At 41.2% G+C, this 25464-nt stretch overlaps 1 protein-coding gene across 1 annotated transcript in view; it reads left to right on the top strand.

The window, feature by feature from the left end:
* The window catches only part of TLL2 (tolloid like 2), a 295163-nt gene that overhangs the window by 140445 nt on the left and 129254 nt on the right, over nt 1-25464 (top strand). The window contains exon 2 of the mRNA XM_069753374.1: nt 3527-3637. Within this exon, the coding sequence (XP_069609475.1) occupies nt 3527-3637 (111 nt within the window). The remainder of the gene's footprint in view (nt 1-3526; nt 3638-25464) is intronic.

Genomic DNA, 25464 nt, shown 5'->3' with positions numbered 1-25464 from the left:
AAAGGTTCTTCCATCATAAGATAAAGCTGAGTTGTTTAACTCAGTAGAATAAAGGCTGTATATGTGTAACATTCACAATGCCATGCTCTTCCAGAGGTTTCTGTAGGATTAGTGGGCAGTTTCTCTCCTATATTATCACAGACGCTCGCTTTACTTACACAGTTCTCAAAACTGAATTTGACTCCGCAGAGGTCCCAGCCTCTTCTTCAGGGCAAAAATTTTACAACATGAACAGAGTTGAGAAAAAGACCTTAATCCTATTGTTCTACAAACCTATGAATACAGAATCAACCCCTTCAGTGCCAAGTCCAAGAAGTTAGACAATATGTTTCTGATTGTTTGGAGTGGAATAGATCTGCACAACACAAGAAGAATGTGAATCTAAGTGTGAGGAGGAAGGGCAAGCAGACAAGATGAAAGTGAAACTTTGAGCACAATACTGCAGCATAGCCACAGACAGACAAGTCTGGATCTGTTTGTGTGTACGATCTGAGGTTTATTACATTCTTTCCTGATAATGGCAGCAGGCCGTAAAAGAGACCCAGTTTGGGAATATTTTAATGAAGCTCCTTCGCCTATCGGTAAGGCAGGCATGCGTGCAAAATGCAAACGATGCAACAAAGAGCTGCAAGTCCTGGTGGCGCGAATGAGGCAACATCATGAGAAGTGCGGTGATGAAGATGACGACAAGTGAACTACAGAGGACAGCAGGGACAGTAGTATTTAAGTTTTTCATGTGTCGGCTGGGCTGACAGTCTAAGTTTCTTATAATATATATATATTTTGTTTAGCCAAATTAGTTAACAAACATGGATGTTTGTTTAAGCAAATAACTTATGCTGTAATGTTATTGTTTCAGTTGAATAAATCTATTTACATTGTTATTAAGGTCAGGATTATTTTTCTCCTTCCTAAGTACAACAGAACAGTGGTGTCCAAATATGAATGATTAACCCATTAAACTGGGGAGAAAAAAGTAATATAAAAAGTGATTCTAAAAATCTTCATCTACTTGCATGTTAAAGTAGCAAGAACTAGTTTAGGTAGAAACTTTGATTTCAATCACTGATTTAAATCAAGCCTTACTGACTAGTGATTTAAATCGTGATTTAAATCGTGATTTAAATCAGTTAGATTTAAATCAAATCCACCCTGATGCTGGGACACTCAAACGGGACATTATCAGTGGCCAGAGGCTGTGGTCAGTGCCACAGCCTTTTTCCACACCCTTAAACACATAGTCATCAGTGATGTCCATTACAGGGGCTTGGCTAGTTCCTCCTCTAGTGAGAAAGCGTTGGTTGTCATATTCTCATTATGAGCTCCCTTATTATTATGCAGTATTCTTCTTAGTGCAAAGTGACAATGCTCTTCCTCGCCAGCTTTAATTAGTAGTGACGAGTTGGCAACAGAGTGCACTGTCAGTGCGCATTACAAGGAAACAGCTTAGCAAGCAGAGACCAGCCCCGCCCTTGAAATTAACAGCATATTGTGAACACTTGTTTCCTAGTCCCTTTTCCTCAAATTTTCTCCAAAATTTTTTTTCAAGAGGTCCCTCAGCTTCACTAGAATACTAAAGTTAATCTGTGACATGTAAAAGGTGAAGATCCCTTTTTCTGAAACAACTCAATCATTCCAACATTTGGTAGCAGTTTGCCTTTATTTGTGTGCGCATAAATGTTTATTGATGTCAATTATTTTAATAATGAGACCATTCTGTGGGTGTATTTATATGCGCACATATTTTATTAAATACAGTTGTGCAAAAAAGTTTTCTCCCTTCCCGATTTCCTATTCTTTTGCATGTTTGTCAAGCTTAAATGTTTCAGATCACCAAACAAATTTAAATATTAGACAAAGATAACATAAGTAAACACAAAATGCAGTTTTTAAATGAAGGTTTTTATTATTAAAGGAAAAAGAAACCCAAACCTACAGGGCTCTGTGTGAAAAAGTGATTACACCCACTACCCCACTTAAAACATAAATTAACTGTGGTTTATCACATCTTTGGGTAGCTGACTTCAAATTCCCTAGCCACACCCACACCTATTCTTAGTCAAGAAATCACTTAAATCGGAAATGTCTGGCAAAGTGAAGTAGATCAAAAGATCCTCAAAAGCTAAACTTCATGCCATGATCCAAAGAAATTCTGGAACAAATGATAACCAAAATTGAGATCTATTTGTCTGGAAAAGGTTATAAAGCCATTTCTCAAGGACTTGGGACTGCAGCGAACCGCAGTGAGAGCCATTATTAACAAATAGCGAAAACATTGAGCAGTGGTGAACTTCCCAGGAGTTACCGGCTACCAAATTTACCCCAAGAGTGCAGCGATGACTTATCTAAGAGGTCACAAAAGACCCCACAACAACATCCAAAGAACTGTAGACCTCACTTGCCTCAGCTAAGGTCAGTGTTCATGACTCCATTAAAAAGAGCCTGGGCAAAAATGGCCCAAATGGCAGAGTTCCAAGATGAAAACCACTACTGAGCAATAAGAACATAAAGGCTTGGCTCAGTTTTTCAATAAATCAACTTGATGATCCCCTAGACTTTGGGGAGAATACTCTGTGGAATAGCAAGAGAAAAGTTGAGATTTCTGAAAGGTGCATGTCCCATTACATCTGACATAGAAGTGGCACAGCATTTCATAAAAGGAACATCATACCAGTAGTAAAATATGGTGGTGGTAGTATGATGGTCTGGGGCTGTTTTTCTGCTTCAGGAGCTGGATGACTTGCTGTGGTAAATGGAATCATGAATTCTGCTGTCTACCAAAAAATCCTGAAGGAGAATGTCCGGTCATCTGTAACCTCAAGCTGAAGCACACTTGGGTTATGCAGCAGGACAATGATCCAAAACACACTAGCAAAACACACCGGCTTAAGAAAAACAAAATGAAGACTTTTTGGAGTGGGCTAATCAAAGTCCTGACCTTAATCTGATTGAGATGCTGTGGCATGACCTTTAAAAGGGCAGTTCATGCTACGAAATACTCCAATGTGGCTGAATTATAACAATTCTGCAAAGATAAATTGGCCAAAATTCCTCCAGTGAGTTGTAAAAGACTTATTGCCAGTTATCGCAAACTCTTGATTGTAATTATTAATGCTAAGGGAGGCCCAACCAGCTATTAGGTTTAGGGGGCAATCACTTTTACACATAGGGCTCTTTGGGTTTGGATTTCTTTTTTTCTTAATATTAAAGACCTTCGTGGAAAAACTACATTTTGTGTTTACTTGTGTTATCTTTGTCTAATATTTACATTTGTTTGGTGATTTGAAGCATTTAAGTGTGACAAACATGCAAATAATAGGAAATCAGGAAGGGGGCAAACACTTTTTTTCTCACAACTGTATGTCTTTGTGTTGAATGGGCCTATTTTACATATATGTCATGTCTAAGCTATGCATAGAGCTAGTCAGCATGTGTTTTATTGGCATATTTTAGCTTTATTGCAGTCATTGTGTGTTCTCCAACATGTAACTAAGATAATTATCATTATTTTGTCATGTCTCCACAGCTGCTTTCTGGGGTGATATTGCCTTGGATGAAGAAGACTTGAAATGGTTTCAAGTAAACAAATCTATTAATTCAGGAGAACCAAGAAATAACTATACGGGAGTTACTGCAGGTTAGTGGTAATAACAATCTGTTTATTTTCAGTTCATCAATTTTAATGGTTTCACATAATAATGTTCATCTGTCTAGTGCAACACAAGGGCTTATAATGTGCGCAGTATTTTTTTAAAGTGAATCTGTCAGGTCAAACATTGATTATAAATGAAGCACATTTGTAGGAGACCTTGCCTTAAAAGCTATATCTTTAGTTTAACAATCTGTGGGAACGTTTTGGAGAAAACCTTCCTTTGTATGTGAACCTAATGAGGTGCAGCATTGTGGGCAGGTGTAATGATGTGTCCTCAATCAATACAATGTGGACGGAGGGCAGAACTGTCGGAGGGTGTGTGCTCTTGAATACCTAACCCTGCCCATGCTGCTCTGATCAGAGAAATGTGCAGTTTTTTTCCAAAACAAGCCAACAGATTTTCCCCTTTTTTTCCCAACAGATTTTTTAACCAAAGGTTTGGCTCTTAGGGTATGTTTCCACGTTCAGGAAACGCTGCGTTTTTGACGCAGCGTTGAGCCGCAGCGTCAAAAACGCAGCATCCAGATGTTACAGCATAGTGGAGGGCATAGTGGAGGGGTTTCATGAAATCCCGTCTCCACTATGCAGTAAAAGAGGCATGCGGCAGACCCGCGGAAACGCACATTCGACGCGTCTTTTAAGAACGCAGCATGTCCTTACATTGCAAAAAAAACGCAAGGACAGCGCAGGTGACCTGCCAGTGACTTCAGGTGCAGATTTGTTCAGGATTTTACCTGCATAAAATCCTGACCAAATCCTGATGCAATCCTGAACGTGGACACATACCCTTATGGTTCCTTAGTGCACAGTTTCCTACAAAGGCTTGTGATTACTTAGAATTACATTTCTGACCTCAGAGATTAAAGTGGTGCCTTTTTGAATAATCCACCCAAAAAACATCCAGATAGAAAACAGACCGAGACAAACCAAAAATATTTTATTCCGCAGATGCATGATAATTTGTGGATCCATGGAGGTCCGAGCGAGTAAATGTCCATTTATACTGTACAGCTAGATTATGGTAATCGAGTGATCCTAGTCGTGACTGTTTCATGATATGTTAATTACCTATTCAGAGAGGAAGAGGACTTGAACTCTATAGCGCCACCTGTTGGAAGCAGCGATCCTACAAGTCACTATTGACCCTTTAACGAGTTTTGCAATATGACTTAGCATAAAAGCTAACAGGTTGTCGATCACAAAACGAAAGCCGATAAGCTATTTTGCTGATCTGTGGTCATTTAATGGAAGATTTACAAAGTCAAACCATGCTTCAGATGAAACTGAATGTTCTGAAGTAGATTGTTGGTGTACATAGGCGGCCATTGTATGTGCAGACCAAAAGATCATTGCACCCGACGAACAAGCAGTGCACGTCTAAATTGCGGTATGACTGTGTAAGCAGATTATTAAACAACCACAAATCAGCAAATAAGTCACTGGTTGGCCTGCATTTAGTGCCATTAATTGTCAGGTTGAAACGCACGTTTACATGCTCATCTAACTCAAGCACACCTATATATAAAGAATAAATAGAGACCACATGAATGTGCGCCCACCACTGTATTCTGATTAGACATTTCTGAGCTCCGTACTTGGGAACGGTCAGGGTAACAGCATTCAGCCCCCATGAACCCATAAGGTATAGTGATGAGCGAGTATACTCGTTGCTCTGGTGGTCTCCTAGTATTTGTTAGTGCTCGGAGATTTAGTTTTCGTCACTGCAGCAGCATGATTTACAGCTGATAGACAGCTTGAATACATGTGGGGATTCCCTAGCAACCAGGCAACCCCCACATGTACTCAGGCTGGCTAGCAGCTGTAAATCATGCAGCTGCCTCAGCAAAAACTAAATCTCCGAGCACTAACAAATACTAGGAGACCACCCGAGCGTGCTTGGGGAAAACCTGAGCAATGAGTATACTCGCTCATCACTAATAAGGTATGATCTATCCCGTGATTATGTTTCAACTGTAAAGGGTTTTCTGGACTCACCGACTATTGACCCATTGTAAAGCCTGTGAGAAATGAAGAAACTTCATAATTTACTTACTGGTAAAATTTTGATCTTTGTCTGAACTGTCATTTGACCTTCGGCACTTTAGCTCCTATCTACGGTCTGTACAAAGTACAGAGAGATCCTGTCTGCTGTGAATGAAAAGGAGCCTGTTGGTCAAACACGGCATGCAAAAGGCAGGACTCAGACAAGTGTGCTCTGAACAATGATGTCACGGAGTTGTTTGTAGTTGTCCTAGGCTAGTAGTGAGTGACAAGTGATGTCTACAGGGAGGATGAGCCTACAGTTAGGGTACCGTCACACTATACGATTTACCTACGATCACGACCAGCGATATGACCTGGCCGTGATCGTAGGTAAATCGTAGTGTGGTCGCTGGGGAGCTGTCACACAGACAGCTCTCCAGCGACCAACGATGCCGAGGTCCCTGGGTAACCAGGGTAAACATCGGGTAACTAAGCGCAGGACCGCGCTTAGTTACCCGATGTTTACCCTGGTTACAAGGGTTAAACTAAAAAAAAACAAACAGCACATACTTACATCTGGTGTCCGTCACGTCCCTTGCCGTCTCTGCTTCCCGCACTGTGACTACCGGCTGTAAAGTGAAAGTGAAAGCACAGCCGCTGTGCTCTGCTTTCACTTTACGGCCGGCAGTCATAGTGCGGGAAGCAGAGACGGCAAGGGACGTGACGGACACCAGAATGTAAGTATGTGCTGTTTGTTTTTTTTAGTTTAACCCTTGTAACCAGGGTAAACATCGGGTAACTAAGCGCGGTCCTGCGCTTAGTTACCCGATGTTTACCCTGGTTACAAGCGAACGCATCGCTGGATCGCATCGCTAGATCGCTAGATCGGTGTCACACACACCGATCTAGCGATGACAGCGGGAGATCCAGCGATGAAAGAATGTTCTAAACGATCTGCTACGACGTACGATTCTCAGCAGGATCCCTGATCGCTGCTGCGTGTCAGACACAGCGATATCGTAACGATATCGCTGGAACGTCACGAATCGTACCGTCGTAGCGATAGAAATGTTATAGTGTGACGGTACCCTAAGTGCACAGGCTGCACAGAGAGGAATATGAACTGGTGACTTTGGCCAGAGGGGATGGTGCTGGGCATGTCAAGGTGCTAGTTTAATTATAATAAATAAATACATTAGATGACTCATATCTCTCATACTGTACCCTGAACCTGTATAGTGCCAGTGTCAGCACGTAACAATACTGTCTGCAACATTATGGATAGCTGGAGATTTTCAGAATGGCACATGTGAAGTGAAATGGGAGAAATTTCGACAGTATTACCAACATTTTTATTATTTTTGACCGTTTCTCAAAAATCACAAACGGCCAACTTTTTTGTACCAATACATAAGAAAACCATAGTAAATCTTTAACATTTTAAATGATACAAGTTTGCAGCCCATAATTCTGATGTGAACACAATAGTTACATTCACTTTGAACTGTAAGATGATGATGCTTAAAAAAACTTATAGATAGGTACATTTTTTTTTTACAGATAGGGGAAAAATCTCCGCTATTTTTTCAGACTGTTGACAAATTTTTGGACAAATCCTGAATGTTAGGAGGGAGAAACTGGGCAGCAAATTATCCATCATGAAACTGTATAGAAGTCTCAGGATGGTGCTTTGTAGGTAGAGTCGGTGAGCACAGAGGGTGCGACTGTGTTAGCTGTGAGACACATAGAGCTCTGGAATGGAAGACGGAGCGCATTGCCACTTGGGAGATGTACTGTAGAGGCCCAGCATATTGTTGGCAGGGAATTCAGTATGTAAAAAAGTTTTGACCACCAGGATGGAGGTGGGTGATTATAGGGGAGCTAAAAAGGAAAATAAAGGTAATGGGGTATTTTGGGTTCTCACTACAGGAACAAACAGATTGTTTTTTTGTTGTTGTTTCCATAAAATCCCTTAAATGTCAGTTATCCTTTATATACTGTTAGCCTAAGTTTATGACTTGACCAAGCACCTGTCATAATACTTTGGTACTATTCTTGATTAGTTACGGTATTTCTTTAACATTTTATTGGGTTAAATTATGATGATGCAGTCGTGACATGTTGCATTGGATGATACATTAATCGAAAACCAACAAGAAGCAAAATCCTATACGGTACTGTAACTAAATAAGTAAAAAAGCAACAGTGCATTTAAATATCATAGGGTTCTTAGTAATACTGTATTTGAGCATAAAAGCATTAAAAGCCATCCCACCATCGGCAAGGCGACCCTGCTCGTAATTGTCCTACACTGTTTGTCTAATATTAAAAACCTTACCATGTGCCAGAGTTGACCTCAGTGTATGAATAAGAGCAGACAAAGGACCGGGTCCTGAACTGTGGACATCAGTCTTCTGAAGCTACCATATTTAAATGCAATATCCAGCTCAAGGAAAGGAGGCCACACCATGGCTTGCACAAAATGCAAAAATACACAGAAAAAACACAAAGAAACACAAAGAAAGGTGTAAGTTGGTATTAGTGATGAGCGAATATACTCGTTACTCGAGATTTCTCGAGCATGCGAGTATTTTTTAGTGCTCGGAGATTTAGTTTTCTTCGCCGCAGCTGAATGATTTACATCTGTTAGCCAGCATAAGTACATGTGGGGGTTGCCTGGTTACTAGGGAATCCCCACATGTAATCAAGCTGGCTAACAGATGTAAATCATTCAGCTGTGGCACTGAAAACTAAATCTCCGAGTACTTACAAATACTCGGAGGACACCCGAGCGTGCTTGGGAAATCTCGAGTACTGAGTATATTCGCTCATCAATAGTTGGTATACATGCAGCACATAAACACATGTTCAAATTCGCCATTAAACAGACAAAACCTACAAGAAACAAAATAATCATATGTCCTGCTGCAACTAAATAAGTAAAAAAGCCAAAGTGCATTCAAGTAACATCGGGAATATAGAGATCTACTCCAGTAAGAGCATTGATTTTATTGGAGAATGTCTTCGTGATATGATGACGTCCATTAAGCGATGCACAAAGCATTTCCCTTTTTACATACTAAAAGATACTATGTAACTTTTTTTTTATATGCAATGACTTCGTGTTATCTATGGGAGCCCAAGGCCACTCGGTTATTGTGGTAACCCAACCCATGATTCGCTGAATTTCACAGCTATGCTGAGAATACATATACAGATCCTTCTGGTGCTTGCTTGGCATCAATCTTGCTTCAGCTCTTAAAGGGACACTGTCACCTGAATTTGGAGGGAACAATCTTCAGCCATGGAGGCGGGGTTTTTGGGTGTTTGATTCACCCTTTCCTTACCCGCTGGCTACATGCTGGCTGCAATATTGGATTGAAGTTCATTCTCTGTCCTCCATAGTACATGCCTGCACAAGGCAATCTTGCCTTGCGCAGGCGTGTACTATGGAGGACAGAGAATGAACTTCAATCCAATATTGCAGCTAGCATGTAGCCAGCGGGTAAGGAAAGGGTGAATCAAACACCCAAAAACCCCGCCTCCATGGCTGAAGATTGTTCCCTCCAAATTCAGGTGACAGTGTCCCTTTAACTATTTACTCCGACGAGAAGTGTCCATGAGTCTGAAAGTCCTAGAATCCAGCCACCGGATTGTGATCTATCCATTCTGTCTCTGGTAGAGAGACAAGCAATTAGTGCATATTTTCCATGTAAAATACTGGTGGCTATATAGTCTGCAATGCAGGAGTAGGAAAAAGACAAGAGTTTTGTGAAATATTGGTGCTATAGCTGGTAGAGCCAGTCCTATATGGCCTGTTCTGATGGGCAGTGCTATAGATGGGCTATTTTTTTCCAATAACCTTTAGACACCAGTGTAGCAGTAACTTTTCTGTGAACTCTGTGCCTTACATAGTACTTTACACTGGTTATCGACTAATGGCCCCAATTTGTGACTAGTATTTGCACTAACAATGGCATTTTACATGGAGAGACCTAACCCCACCCCTTTTTAAAGAAGCAATCCCATCTCTATGTAGAAACAAGAAGTATTATTTTCTCTGCATGAGTCATCATTAGAACTACAATTCTACCTTAAGGTACCGTCACACTTAGCGACGCTGCAGCGATACCGACAACGATCCGGATCGCTGCAGCGTCGCTGTTTGGTCGCTGGAGAGCTGTCACACAGACCGCTCTCCAGCGACCAACGATGCCGGTAACCAGGGTAAACATCGGGTAACTAAGCGCAGGGCCGCTAAAAGTAAAAAAAAACAAACAGTACATACTTACCTACAGCCGTCTGTCCTCCAGCGCTGTGCTCTGCACTCCTCCTGTACTGTCTGTGTGAGCACAGCGGCTCTGCTTTCCGGCTGACCGACGCTCACAGCCAGTGCAGGAGGAGTGCAGAACACAGCGCTGGAGGACAGACGGCTGTAGGTAAGTATGTACTGTTTGTTTTTTTTTACTTTTAGGATGGTAACCAGGGTAAACATCGGGTTACTAAGCGCGGCCCTGCGCTTAGTTACCCGATGTTTACCCTGGTTACCAGTGAAGACATCGCTGAATCGGTGTCACACACGCCGATTCAGCGATGTCTGCGGGGAGTCCAGCGACCAAATAAAGTTCTGGACTTTCTTCCCCGACCAGCGACAGCACAGCAGGGGCCTGATCGCTGCTGCCTGTCACACTAGACGATATCGCTAGCGAGGACGCTGCAACGTCACGGATCGCTAGCGATATCGTCTAGTGTGACGGTACCTTTACTGTAAAAGTCCCTGGCAGTGGGAGGAGCGGGAGAGTTGAGTTAGGCGTTGAAGAGGAGGTGGAGCTAGGCTGCAAGGGTCATGCCAAAGATGTAGAATTGTAGTTATAATGATTATGCATACATAAAGTTTAGAAAGATTCAACTAATCAGTTTTTAATCATGTGATGTCACAGAAATGAGAAGAATTAGCTGGGTAGAAAGGCAAAATGAGTCATTGTAAGTACACAGTTCTATAGAATATGATGATTGCAATATATTAAGAGGATAAAAACTAGGATGGGAGGAGGAGTGCTTTTAGCTGCAATCCAAATAGCTAAGATTTGCATATCAAATGAAATGTCTACTTTTATCAATGTTCAAAAGAAAGGAAAAGGATGCCTACGTAATGAATACCGTAGCTGCTGTTTCAATTTGTTGTTCTGTGGGTGTTAGAGGAATGTGTTTGCATGGAGCTAATCCAGCAATAGTAGGCATTCTGTCAGCCAGCAATGTGACCACTCCAGCTGCCAATATTAGCAAACATGCACTTACAAAATGCAAAGATTTTAGGATGTTTTTATGCCAATTAATAATTTTTCGCAAGTTTTTTAAATAAAAAAATTGAAAGCATGGTTTACATATACAGGTTCAGGGTGGGTGATGTGTTTACGTTAAAAAGGATTGTCTCGTTCATTATCAGATCAGATATTCCTCTGTAGAATAGAAATAATCGTTCTGAAATCTTTTTTTTTAAATTATTTTAAAAAATGTTCACAGCGATAGAGGAGATATACTATTTATTCCTTTATTTTATTTAATTTTCACCTGTAGATACAGTTTAAAGCATATAAACAACTTCTTTTATTTTTTTATTCAAACTGATTTTATTTATTTGATCAATTAGAGGGGAGAGCACGGATGGAGATTGATGAACAAAACAGCTTCCAGTGAACTATAATACGTGCAGGCTGCCAAAGAAAAATAGTTACATACCGTATTCACAATCAAGACCAATTGTATATTTTATATGTAAAAAAGGACTGTAATGTTTCACATAATTACATAATGCATGCAATGCAATAAAAAATTCAAAGGTGGAATTGGTCTTTGATTGGCAAAAATTGTCAATAGACTAATACAACCAGATGGAGTGCGGCTATTCTTCTAGAGGCCAGGGGGGACAGGAAATGTATAGTACTATTGGTTCACAAGTATTTCTAGTTGGTTTAATAGCAAAGTCTTGGTGCAGTTGTAGAGTTGCTATGATTGATTATGATTGGTGATGCTTAGTAATTGCTGATGATAATCTCCCAATGCATCATGTAAACGCATCCAAAAGACCCCCATTCATCATGTAGTAAGATCCTGATGTTTGCATTTAACGGAAGGCTCTGATGGATGCCATTGCGTGGTATTAGTCATCCATGGGGCTCGGTTGTAAAAGAACATTATGCACTCATCAACACTGAAATTACAAAAGTAAGAAGGAACATTCATGGAATTATGAGACTCCCAGGATGGATAGACATGTTGATGATATTCAATTCATGGGAAAAAGTAGAAACTACATTTTCGAAACATCTCGATTTATTCAGTATCGAGTATGTGCGACATATGCAGATATTCCCGCACTTGTACATCTTGGCTGCTATCAATGAGGTTATTGATGATTGTCTAAAAAATGTTCTGCCACACTGAATGCACTTGGGCAAATCTCAAGATCCGCTGCTGGCAGCTACCCTTACAATTGCTAAGCAATGTAATTATCGGTGAACGGTTATTCACTGAGTCACAAAAAAGAGATTTACAATTTATTTCTCTCTCCTTTGATATGAGCTAATTTTGAACGCAAGTATTTGCTACTCGAGTTTGCATCAGGTGCTCGAGTATGCATGGAGTATAGCAGATCCCCACATATTTTTTTTATATCCAGGCACACAGGGCAAACTGTAGTAGCGAGCACTTGCGCTCAACACTAGTGACGACACATTCAATATGATGACCTAATGTTATCAAATTCTGTGTCCTACCTGTGGGTTCGAAATGCTCACTATACCCCTTGTGGAAGGTCAGGTAACTTAGCTGCTCCTTGAGGTAGACAAAAGGCAAACGTGTAGTTAAAGTCTCTGGGTGGTTTATTGCATCATATACCAAAAGCCCAAACTAGTAACAGAAAAACAGCCTCTCTCGCTCAAATGAAAATAAAACGTTCATATACAGTCCTGCCCAGTTCCTCTGGGACAACACATATGGCAGGAGCTAGCAGTGAGGAGGCTTCCTTTCCGCCACACACACAGAGAAAAAACTGGCTGGACATTTAACTCCCTCCACAACCTGGAGGTGGATATTGTGGGTAGACGTCCCGCCCATCTCTGACCTACCCACCATGAAAGCCATGCCCATATACCGACTGGATTGCTCTCACCACATATCATGCTGGAGAAAACATTTCTGGCTTTCACATCACGCAGGAAAGCAACCTTTGCGACACATATCTCCCCTCATGTATGGCACCAGTGACTCTGTCACACCCTGAATAAAATCCTTGAGGGGTGTAGTTTCCAAAATGGAGACACTTGTGGGGGGTTTCCACTGTTTAGGCACATCAGGGAGTCTCCAATCGTGACATGGCGTCCGCCTTTGAATCCAGCCAATATTGCATTCAAATGGTGCGCCTTCCCTTCCAAGGTTTATGTTGATAGTAGAAATAGTTAAAGATTTTTTCTATAAAAAAAAAATATATATATACACATGTGCTTAAAAGAGCTATGTTTTATCACTCACTAATATACTTCAATTATGCTAGAAGCTCCCATAATCAAGAATCCTCTACCATCCCTAGTTCATCGGCTCTACTTCCGGTCTTGTACTTAACATGCAAAATTGTTTCCTAAGTGTGCAGGAGTTCAGTTCTTTGTGGAAAGAGGGCTTCTAGCAGCTTTTTTTCAGTAGCCAATACAGCCCCCTTTTCAATGACAGCAAAGAAGGGATTTGGCTTTTTCAGAGGAGCAGGCCCCTTCACATATAGCATTAGTTTTGTGTCACAGGGAAGGAACTATACTGCATTCCAAATTATTATGGAAATTGGAGTTAAGTGTCATAAAGATGTAATTTTTTGTTTTTCAAAATGTACAATAATAAATTATATTGTGGTATATTTGTTTTTCAAATAAACTCATGGATGGTATTGTGTCTCAGAGCTTTTTGGATCACTGAAATAAATATCAAACTCCTGTGATAATTAGTTTGACAGGTGAGCCGAATTAAAAGTACTTAAGGGAAACCTGTCAGCAGGATTGTGCACAGTAACTTACACACAGTCATCTCCGAGAGCTGCTACTGCGCAGGCACGTGCGGTGCTATCTTGGAAGAGGACATTTTTTTCCTTCTCCAAGATGGCGCCTGCACAATAGCAGCTATCTGATCTCTATACACACACCGATAGCTGCTACTGCGCAGGCGTGGCGGGCACCATTTTCAAATTGATTTTTTTTTGTACTTGTGCAATAACATCAAGAACAGTAACACTAAACATGTGATTGTGCTGCAGTGCAGGTGCCATGGCAAGTACCTGCCTGCAGAAGGTTTTTTTTTTTATTTTAATATGTATATATAGTATTCATTATCTAAACTAGGGGGCAGGTCGGTGAGGGATCAGTGACCTGTCAGCATGCATTATGAATACCTAATCAGAGCACCACATAAAGACGCCCCACACAGGCCGCCCCTGAGCACAAGCATATCATTGACTAAAAACTGAAAATAAAGATTAAACAACCGCAAGATGGTTTTCATCAACCCAGGTGTTAGGTGTCGAGTTTCCGCCTCTGCACAGGGGGAATCTTGAACCACCTCCACTGCGGTCACCCATTCTTCTCCAGCCACAGTGGCGCCTGCTCAGCGGAGACATCGGTCTCAGCGTCTGGCTCAGCCTGATACTGTGCAGATGGTTACTGCTGCCTTTCCAGGCTCAGCCATTGTAGCCAGTACTGGTCAGCGGCGAGCAGACGTCTCTGGGACTAAGTCCTGCTTTTCCCCTTCCGAGCATGCCCGGGGTAAGACCTCTCATTGGAGATATGGGGTCACATACTCATGTACTGTGGCAGCTCCCATTGGTCCTCTAGGAAGGTTCTGACGTTGCTCAGGTACTGTAGCAGCTCCCATTGGTTCTCTAGGAAGGTCCTGAACTGGCTGCAGCTATAAAAGGTTCGAATAGCCACACGGCCATGCGCTAGTATCAGCTTATGTTATGAGCTTTAGCTACTCAGTAGTCTTGTTTGCTTGTGGTCAGGGTCCGGCTGAAATAAGCCACTATAATACCGGCACCTCCGGTGAGGAGTTTGTATGGTGAATTCAGAGCAGGTGTAAAGCCATTAGAATTCCGACTCCACCGGAGAGGAGGTGTTTGTGTGCTTGCTACTCCCTGACCACTGATTGCTTTTGCTCTGTTAGGCAGCTGTGTTCACCTGTGACGCTAACAGGGCACAGTGTTTTCCCTTCTGTTCGACTCTGTGAAGAGTTCGCTTCTACCGCCATATTGTGCCACCATTTGCTAGCAGCAGGTTGGTCTCCTGCACGGTGGACCCCAGGCTGCGAACGCACCAATAATAATCTCTAAATATACTCAGTGCGTTCCGCCAGCCTTAACGCCGGGTATCATTGTAATCAGTATAATGGCACCGACCTGACACTGGGTGTAGGTTACTGTGCACAATCCTGCTGACAGGTTCCTTGTTCCACATTATTAAGCAGGCCACAGGTTTCAAGCAATAAGAGAAAGGATACGGATCTATCTGCTGCCACAAAGCGCCAAATAGTATAATGCCAAGGTATTATTATTAATTATTATTATAACGCCTTTTATCCCGTGGCGTTTACATGTGAAAATGGGTATACATAACAAAAAACAAAGAATAATTTTGAACAAAATGAGTCACCTACTGGTACAGGAGGAGGGTGGAACCTGCCCATGAAGGCTCACAATCTACAAGGGATGGGTGAGGATTAGTGATGAGTGAGTGTACTCGTTGCTCGGGTTTTCCCGAGCACGCTCGGGTGATCTCCGAGTATTTGTTAGTGTTCGGAGATTAAGTTTTCATCTCAGCTGAATGATTTACAACTATTAGCCAGGCTGATTACATGTGGGGGTTGCCTGGTTGCTAGGGAATCCTCACATGTAATCAAGCTGTATAGTAGCTGTAAATGATTCAGCTGAGGCGATGAAAACTTAATCTAAGAACACTAACACATACTCGGAGATCACCCGAGCGTTCTCGGGAAAACCCGAGCAACGAGCACACTCGCTCATCACTAGTGAGGATACAATAGGTGAGGGTAGACCTGGTCGTGCAGTGATTTGGTGGACAAGGCTTTACTGCAGGTTGTAGGCTTGTTTGAAGAGGTACTGTAGGTCTTCAGGTTCCTTTTGAAGCTTTCCACGGTAGGTGAGATTCTGATATTTTGGGGTAGAGAGATCCAGAGTAGGGGGAATACAGAAACATTAGATATTTCACAAAAATGTAAGTTTGATCATCGTACTGTGAAGAGATTTATAGCTGATATAAACCACAGATTGGTTTGTGCAGATAAAGGCCTTATGAGGAAGCCTTCTGCCAGACCAATTAATCGGATTAAGAGAGCAGCTGCTAAAATTCCATTACAAAGCAGCAAACAAGTATTTGAAGCTGCTGGATCCTCTGGAGTCCCACAAACCTCAAGGTATAGGCTCCTCCAGAGTCCAGAGGCTATCATGTTCCAACAAGGCTGTGATGTCAGCAGTGAGTTGACGGTGTCGTGTTTTGGGCTGATATCATGGGTCATTTTAGGGTCCCTGAAGGTGTGAAAATTATCTCAGTAAAGTACTGTATATACTGCAGTATAAGCAGAGATTTTCAGCACATTTTTTGTGCTGAAAACGCCCCGCACTGCTTATACTCGAGTGACGGTCTAGAGCAGTGTTTCCCAAACTCCAGTCCTCACGGACCCCAATAGGTCATGGTTTCAGGATTTCCTTAGCATTGCACAGGTGATGGAAGTATCAGGAGTTCTCTCACTTGTGCAGCACTATGGAAATCCTGAAAACATGGCCTCTTGGGGTCCATGAGGACTGGAGTTTGAGAAATACTGGTCTAGAGGATGGAGGGGAAGCGGCAGCGGCAGAGCAGCGGTTAACAGAGGCAGGAGCCAGCTTGTATGCATGGTCTCCATAAAAAGAGAAAAACTAATGATGCGCCCACCATCCTCTCCTGACCTCTAGCCTGTTGAGAACATTTTGGAGTATCACAAAAAAACATTTATGAGGGTAGGAAGCAGTTCATATCCAAACAGCATCTCTAGGAGGCTATTGTGACATTCTGCAAAGAAACTCAAGCACAAACTATCCACTATCCAAAAACTCAAAAGTTCAATGGAGGCTAGAATTATGAAGGTGATATCAAAGAAGGGGTCCTATGTTAACATGTAAAATGCCTGTTAAGATATTTTTGATTGGAAAAGCTGTTGATTTCAGTAAATGTGACCTCTTAATGCTGCAAATTCAACATCTGATCATTTTCAGTTGTTTACAACCTATAAAATGGTTGGAAAAGCTGTTGTGTGTAATAATTTTGAACAGTGGATTTCGATTTTTTTAGTTTAGTAAATCGTGTTAATATTGTGAGGTTTGTCCAATAAAATGCGATTTATTTTATAATTGTTGATGATTTGAACATTATACTCACTCATTTGCATCGACAATCTAGGAAAATCAGAGGAAAAAAACAGTTGTATAATAATTTGGAACGTGGTATATACATTGTCAAGCACACAAATGGAAGTTGAACCAGGGACTGGAAGGGATACCTGATAATGAGACACCTGACATAATTTAATTATATTGCTAAGTAATGTAACTTTTTGAAGAAAACTTATGTAAAATATGTATTAACGAATCTTGGCTTATTTGTGGAATCAAAACCCAAAATATACTGGTAGGGAACCCAGGAAGTTTGCTTTGGTGTTAGTAAGGTAATAATACCTTTTTTATTAGTATTATTATTTTATTACTGTTTTACTATTATAGTTTCATTATTCTATTATGTTATTATTATTATTATTATTAATAATATTTTTAAGTGACCAGATAATCCGTTTAAAGAACAAAATGATTGTATTAAGCTGTTGCAAATGATAGTCTCTTCTTATTAATATCCTATTAGAATTTTCAGCCTTTATTAAGAGAACACCATTTCAATTCAGTTCAGTTGCCATCAACTGTTAATAATATTACGGTCATTATATCTTTGTACATTTAGATTAGAAACTGATATATGGTGAAGCGATGACTTTTTTTCCAAAGATCCAAACTTTGAAACGTTTTATATCTTTACTTTTAATTGTTCCTGACACAGCGTTAACTGCATCACCATACGATGAATGCCTTTTTTGTTCCCAAGTAGTCATTCAATGTTCTTAAGTAGCGGTTGGCTATAAGCAGGCAGGGCTCATATTGGGGTAGGAATGTTGTCCTAATTAGAGTTTTCCTCGTTTCTTTTCAGCATGGTATAGTTCTTATTTGAGCTGTTTTTGACCTTGAGATTAAACACATCATTGGTATTTTGGGGGCTATTATGAGCCTTCAATGTGCTTCTTTCTACGTAACTTGTTTGTGAAGTGCTAAAGTGTGACATGGCCTTCGAACTGTCAAGTTTCTGCACTTTGGCCTTTGTGGAAAGTGTACAAAATCTTCCTGTTTAGAGTTTTGTGTTCTGAAGAGTTTTTCTTCTTCTTTTATACCCCCTCTAGATTTTAATGTTTTGTGATCCTAAGGATTTTGTTTGTTTCCCTACTGGGGGTCTTTGCACCTTTGTATCCTTTTATGTTGGAAATGAAGAAAAGCAATTGTGGTTTAGCCAGAAAAAGAGATAGAGATTTGGATTCTGAGCACATCTCACTATTGTTGGTAAAAAAAAAACCTTCATCAAATCTGTCAGGAAAAGTTTTATAAAAAAGGAGAATTGGAAAATGTTGACCCGCCTAGTCAAAGAAGGTTTTTTATTCAATTCTACTTTTGTTGAATTTATCATGTGATTGAAGATACATCAAATATAAGCAGTCAGCAATACTGGAAGGCATATTGAATATATATATATATATATATATATATATATATATATATATATATATAGTTCGAATGGCGAGCAGTATCCTCAGAAGTTCTGTACAATATAAAGGCGACAAGTGAACCATAAATATCATATTAAAGGGTATGTGTTATCAGGAAATTACAGATTGTTTAAATATTTTTTTTGTGTGTTTTAAATGTATTTTAAATGTCAGATAATGTTTACCTGTTAACTTTCCATATCACTATCTTAAATTTGTAAAAAATAGCTTTGCAATTTTTACACTTGCTACTAAGCCTAGTACTAGACTACTACATCCTGTATTGTAGAGATCAGCCTTCAGCAGTCATTATCATTACAGACAGGATTACAATGACCAATATACAGTTATATGAAAAAATTTGGGCACCCCTATTAACCTTAAGCTTAATGTTTTATAAAAATTGTTTGTTTTGCAACAGCTATTTCAGTTTCATATATCTAATAACTGTTGGACACAGTAATGTTTCTGCCTTGAAATGAGGTTTATTGTACTAACAGAAAATGTGCATCTGCATCCCTAGCCCATCTCTTCAATCTATCACTAACTTCTGGTATCTTCCCTTCTGCTTTCAAACATGCCACAATCACACCTATCCTCAAAAATCCTTCCCTTGACCCAAGCGCTATGTCCAGCTATCACCCCATTTCTTTGCTTCCAAACTCCTTGAGCAGCACGTCCACGCTGAACTTTCCTCTCACCTTGCATCTAACTCGCTCTTCGATAACCTACAATCTGGCTTCCGTCCCCACCATTCCACTGAGACTGCCCTGACCAGATTTACGAACAACTTACTTACAGCTAAAGCTAACAAACAATTCTCTATACTCCTCCTTCTAGACCTGTCCTCTGCGTTCTACACAGTTGACCACTGCCTCCTTCTACAGATCCTCTCTTCCTTTGGTGTCAAAGACCTTGCCCTATCCTGGATCTCCTCATACCTTACCAACTGCACATTTAGCATTTCCTACTCCCATTCTACCTCTTCATCTCACCCCCTCTCTGTTGGTGTCCCTCAAGGCTCTGTCCTAGGACCCCTTCTCTTCTCAATCTATGGCTTCCAGTACCATCTATATGCTAATGACACTCAGATCTACCTCCCTGGCCCAGATGTCACCTCTCTGCTCTCCAGAATCCCGGAGTGTCTATCAGCCATATCCTCCTTCTCCTCTCGCTTCCTCAAACTCAATGTGGACAAATCTGAACTGATTATCTTTCCTTAGTCTTGCACACCTTCCCTACCTGATCCATCTATCACAATAAATGAATTCACACTTTCCCCTGTCCCGGTGATCCGCTGCCTCGGAGTAACCCTTGACTCTGCCCTGTCCTTTTAACCGCACATCCAAGCTCTCGCCACCACCTGTCGCCTTCAGCTCAAAAACATTTCAAGAATCCGTCCTTTCCTCATTCCTCTCTGCCAAAATGCTTGTGCATGCTATAATCATCTCCCGCCTCGACTATTGCAACATCCTCCTTTGTGGCCTACCTTCTGACACACTTTCACCCCTCCAGTCCGTCCTTAACTCTGCTGCCCAACTAATCTTTCTCCTCACTACACTCCTGCTTCCCCTCTTTGCAGATCCCTTCACTGGCTCCTACTTTCCCAGCGTATTCAGTTTAAACTACTAACACTGACCTACAAAGCCATCCATAACCTTTCTCCTCCGTATATTTCCAAACTAATCTCTCAATATTTTCCCTCATGTAATCTCTGGACCTCCCAAGACCTCCTTCTCTCCTCCACGCTCATTCTCTCCTCACACAATCGCCTCCAAGACTTCTTGCCCCAATACGTCCTGTTATCCACCATATTTGGATCATTCAAACGGAACCAGAAAATCCATCTCTTCAAAAAAAAGCTGACAACCTGTAATGACCACATGGCCACCTCAATACCATCGAAGCTACTGCAATCCCCGACCTACTGTCTTCTTCCCCATGATCCTGTAGAATGTAAGCCCGCAAGGGCAGGGTCCTCTTCCCTCTATATCAGTCTGCCATTGTTAGTTTTGTTTACTGTAAGTGATATTTGTATTTTGATGTAATCCCGTCTAATGTACAGCACCATGGAATTAATGGTGCTATATATATAAATAATAATAATAATTCCCAATAGGTGATAATTGCTTCTCAACTCTCCTTAAATGGAACCGGTCACCAGATTTAACCGATATAAGATGCAGCCATCACCTTTCATCGCTCATCTACAGCGTTCTATAATGCTGTATATAAGCCCCCGATACGACCTGCAAGAGAAGAAAAATAAGTTTGATTACACTCACCTGTGTCCGGACCAATGGGTGTCGCAGGTCCTGGTCTGTCGCCTCCTATCTTCTTGTGATGCCGCCCTCCTGTTGCTTCATTGCTCCCCAGCATCGCGCTCCTGTGCAGGCGTGCTTATCGGCCATGTTGAGGGCAGAGAAAAGTACTGCAGTGCGCAGGTGCCGGGAAAGGTCAGAGAGGCCCTGTGCATTGCATTACTTTGCTCTGTGAGCAAAGCCTGTGCAGGAGCGCAGTGCCGGGGAACCATGAAGCAAGCAGGAGGGCGGCATCGCAAGAAGATGGGAAGCGCCGGACCGGGACCTGTGACACCCATCGGACCCTACCGCCCCCAGGTAAGTATTATAAAACTTACTTTTCTCCTCTTGCTGGTCAGATCGGGGGCTTATCCACAGTATTATAGAATGCTGTAGATAAGCCCTGAAAGGCGATGGCCACATGTTATATCGGCCAAACCGGGTGACAGCTTTAAAGCTAGGGTCACAAGACCGTTTTCTCCACATCTGAGAAAATCGGTCCAATTATTCTAATCAGACTCTGATCAGATTTTGATCCAATTTTCTTGGATGTTGAGAATTTTTTTTTAAATTGCAGAGGTGCACATTGGTGGTAAGTGCTCCAGTGGAGCTGAAGGCACTGAAAATTTAGTGTAATGGGAGGGGGGAGATTTAATGTGGAGGTGTAGGGAGATTTAGTGTGTGTGGGAGATTGTGTAGGTGGAGGGGTGGGGGAGATTCAGTGTAGGTGAGTGAGACAGTTCTCACGCTAGTGTTGACATCATTGAGGTGAACAGAGTTTATTGACTTTGAACTTTGCTCACCTTTCTCACTACACCGCAAGAGATGCTGCGCTAGCATGCGCAGCACAGTGTCACTGCAGGCTGAATGCTCACATCATGCCAGCATTCAGCCTGCCAACTACATGTAGCAGAGCTAGCCTTGTCAAGGGATAAATGGATTATCTTCTTGTCAGAGATTTGAGGAACATAAGCATTGGATGATTATCTTAAAGGGAATCTGTCACCACTTTTTTGGCTACCAGGTAAAAATATCATTCAGTTTAGTATCACCTATGCATTACACAAGTACTTTTGATACCCCTTGACTCCCCACATATGATCCATAAATACCTTTTTTATTGCTCCCGCGCTGTATGTTAATATGGTCGGTCCGATGGGCGTGGCTTATTTGAATGATATTTTTACCTGGTAGCTCAAAAAAGTGGTGACAGATTCCCTTTAATGTCGGACGAGTGAGGGATATGGTTGTTGCTTATTTTAATTCTTTTACAGGGGACATGGGCTTCAGTGGTTTAGGCATCAAGGTGAGTATAAGTTTGATTTTTTACTTTTAATTAAAATAAAGGTGTCTTTATTTCAATTAAAGGACTTTATTCAAGGTGTTTTATATTTACAGTATTATAGAGACCTCTCCATTACTAACTCCTGAGCTTGATGTCAGCTGCCAATACAAAGCTGACATCAACCCCAATACTATTACCCCACATGCCCCTGCACTAGTTTTCCCAATTTTTTGGACTGACTGACCTTCATTTCTTAATGTAATGATGGCCACTCATTTTTCTTTACTTAGGTGCTTTTTTCTTGCATTAATACAAATTCTAACAGTCTATTCAGTAGGACTATCAGCTGTGTATCCACCAGACTTCTGCTCAACACAACTGATGGTCCCAACCCCATTTATAAGGCAAGAAATCCCACTTATTAAACCTGACAGGGCACACCTGTGAAGTGAAAACCATTTCCGGTGACTACCATTTGAAGCTCATCAAGAGAATGCCAAGCAGTCATCAAAGCAAAAGGTGGCTACTTTGAAGAACCTAGAATATAAGACATATTTTCAGTTGTTTCACACTTTTTTGTTAAGTATATAATTCCACATGTGTTAATATATAGTTTTGATGCCTTCAATGTGAATTTTCAATTTTCATAGTCATGAAAATAGAGAAAAATCTTTAAATGAGAAGGTGTGTCCAAACGTTTGGTCTGTACTGTATATCACACCTCACTCATATGATATAAGAGTGATGTGCGTTGTCTCTTGCACCTATAGACTTATATGGGTGTGAGTGAGCCGAGACTTGATGGGTCTCGATGCTGATTCCGCCTGAGAAAATGTGAGCTGCCCCAGAGTAACACTGGGCTGAGTGCTATGCGATGTTTTATCACATAGCACTCAGCCGTATTGTATGATAGTGTGACTCCAGCCTAAGGCTATGTGCACACGTTGCGGATTTTGCTGCGGATCCACAGCGGATTTGCCTCTGCGGATTCGCAGCAGTTTTCCGTTTTCCATGCATTTACAGTACCATGTAAACCTATGGAAAACAAAAACCGAAATGCACATGCTGTGGAAAAAAATGCGCTGAAACGTTGCGTTGTTTATTCTGCAGCATGTAAATTCTTTGTGCATATTTACGCAGCGGTTTACACCTCCATAATAGAGAATCCACAGGTGTAAAACCGCAGGTGGAATCCGTACAAAAAAACGCATAAAATCCGCGGTAAATCTGCAGTAAATCCACAGGTAAAACGCAGTTCTTTTTACCTGCGGATTTCTAAAAACAGGTGCGGAAAAATCTGCAGAGGTTCCATCTACGTGTGCACATACCCTGAGTGTGCCAATTGCATATGTGCTGGGGAGGGGGGTGCGGCGCCAAACTGAATTCTTACCTTGAGTGCCGGAAAACGTAGCTACACCTCTGGAAACATCGGACTGCATTCAGAGCACAGTGCACTGACTCTCAGATTAAGCTTTGACACTGTTTGATCCCAGAGTTTTTGCATAATTTGCCCCGATTCTCTTGCATGAGCGAATCAACGTCTATGTGACCGGTCTAAGTTAAGTATTCAGGCTATTGGCTAGGGTGAAAATTGCAATATTTTTTAATTGTGTTCAAATTTTTATTTTTTTAAATGAAAATATAGACCTTGATGTGGGAAACAAATAAAAAAAAAATATGTTTTGCATAAAGCTTTCATTGAAAGTGAAGCTATTATTGCAGTCTAGTATTTTTTTTTTTATCGTATGGCTTATTGCAGCCATGTATCTTTTACTCTGAAACATCACTGCATTTCAGAGAAAACATACTTTGAAAAGTTGAACGAGAACCTGGTTCCTCAGATGTCTAGTCCAAGAGACCGTCCTCCAGGGGATTTTTCCCCACTCCCCTAGACTGACTTGGAAAACAAGAAGATGGGATGGTATGCTGAACTGTTAGGCTATGTTCACACGTTGCGTGTTTTGCTCCGTTTTTTTTTTCATGCAAAATTTAGGCTGCGTTTAAGCTGCGTTCTAGAAGCAGATTTTGCTTAGTTTTTTGCTGCATTTTTATTGCTCCATTTTTGCTGTGTCTTGTGCATGTTGATAATGTTTAGTGGCCAAAAAAAACATGATTTAACTTCCTTAGATTTTTGCACCAAAACACAGTAAAACCTGATAACTGCCTTTTTTGTTGTGTTTTTGCATTTACTCATTGTTTCCTATGGGTGAAAAAAGCTGTAATAATGCTGAAAGAAGTGACATGCTGCAGTCTTGCAAATCAGTCGGGAAAAACTCTATGTGTGCATCAGATTACTCAAATCTCATAGACTTTGCTGGCACTGTAAAACGCAGCTTAAAATTAGCATAACAAAGCAGCAAAAAACACTGAAAGCCCACAGTAAGTTTTTGGTGAGTTTTTGATGCAGCATATTTTCGCTGTGTCAAAAATTCAGTATCTCACAGTTCCAGAAATGTGGATGGGTTTTATAGAAATATCATGCCTACTGTCCTTTTTTCACATAGTGTTATCTGATCTGTGGTGCATGTTTGAAATCCACAACATGTCAAGTTCTTGTGAGTACACGCTGAGTTTCATGTGCAGAATTTTTCCTCATAGAATTGCATTAGGTGTGGAAAATCTGCAATTTAAAAAAAAAATGTAATCTACATCCGTACATGACTGTACCAATAAGTTGCAGTGTCAAAAACACCATAAAAACAATTGTGAAAAAAAATACTCAAAAGTACATTGAACCTAATTTACCTAATAGATGTAGAAAAGCTGCAGAAAATCTGCAACACCAAAAACTCACCTGATACCAATCTCGGACTGGAGTGACAGGGACCCATCAGTAACATTGACTTTGGGGGACCCACTTTTCACCTTCTTGCAAATATTATACTGCCTTCGTTCACAAATGTACCTATATCTCTATATAAACTGGGTAGCGTGGTTAATGAATGATGAAATGCTGCTTTTTTCTGTACAGAGTGAATCAAGTGAATTATGCCAAGTACTGACCATACAGTGGGGTTGGGGGCCCAGATGTACACAGGGGCCCACCGGGGGATACCCCTGTTACCCTGTGGGCCAGTCCGAGCCTGCCTGATACCTTAGGTTACATTCCCACAATGAGATTTTGGGGCGTTTTTGATGCTGCGTATTTTTGCTGCATCAAAAACGCAGTGTCTTACAGTTCCAGCAAAGTAGATGGGATTTATAGAAATCTCCTGCCCACTGTGCTTCTGTGCATAAACTGACCTGCAGTGCATGTTTCATAGCTGCAACATGTCAATTTCTCCTGCGGGTACGCTAAGTTTTCATGTGTGGATTTTCCCCATAGTCTTGCATTAGATAGAGAAATTCGGCAGGTA

The sequence above is a fragment of the Ranitomeya imitator genome, chromosome 2 (genome assembly GCF_032444005.1).
Source record: "Ranitomeya imitator isolate aRanImi1 chromosome 2, aRanImi1.pri, whole genome shotgun sequence".
Taxonomy (NCBI): Eukaryota; Metazoa; Chordata; class Amphibia; order Anura; family Dendrobatidae; genus Ranitomeya; species Ranitomeya imitator.
This window is presented reverse-complemented; position numbering and strand designations above follow the sequence as displayed.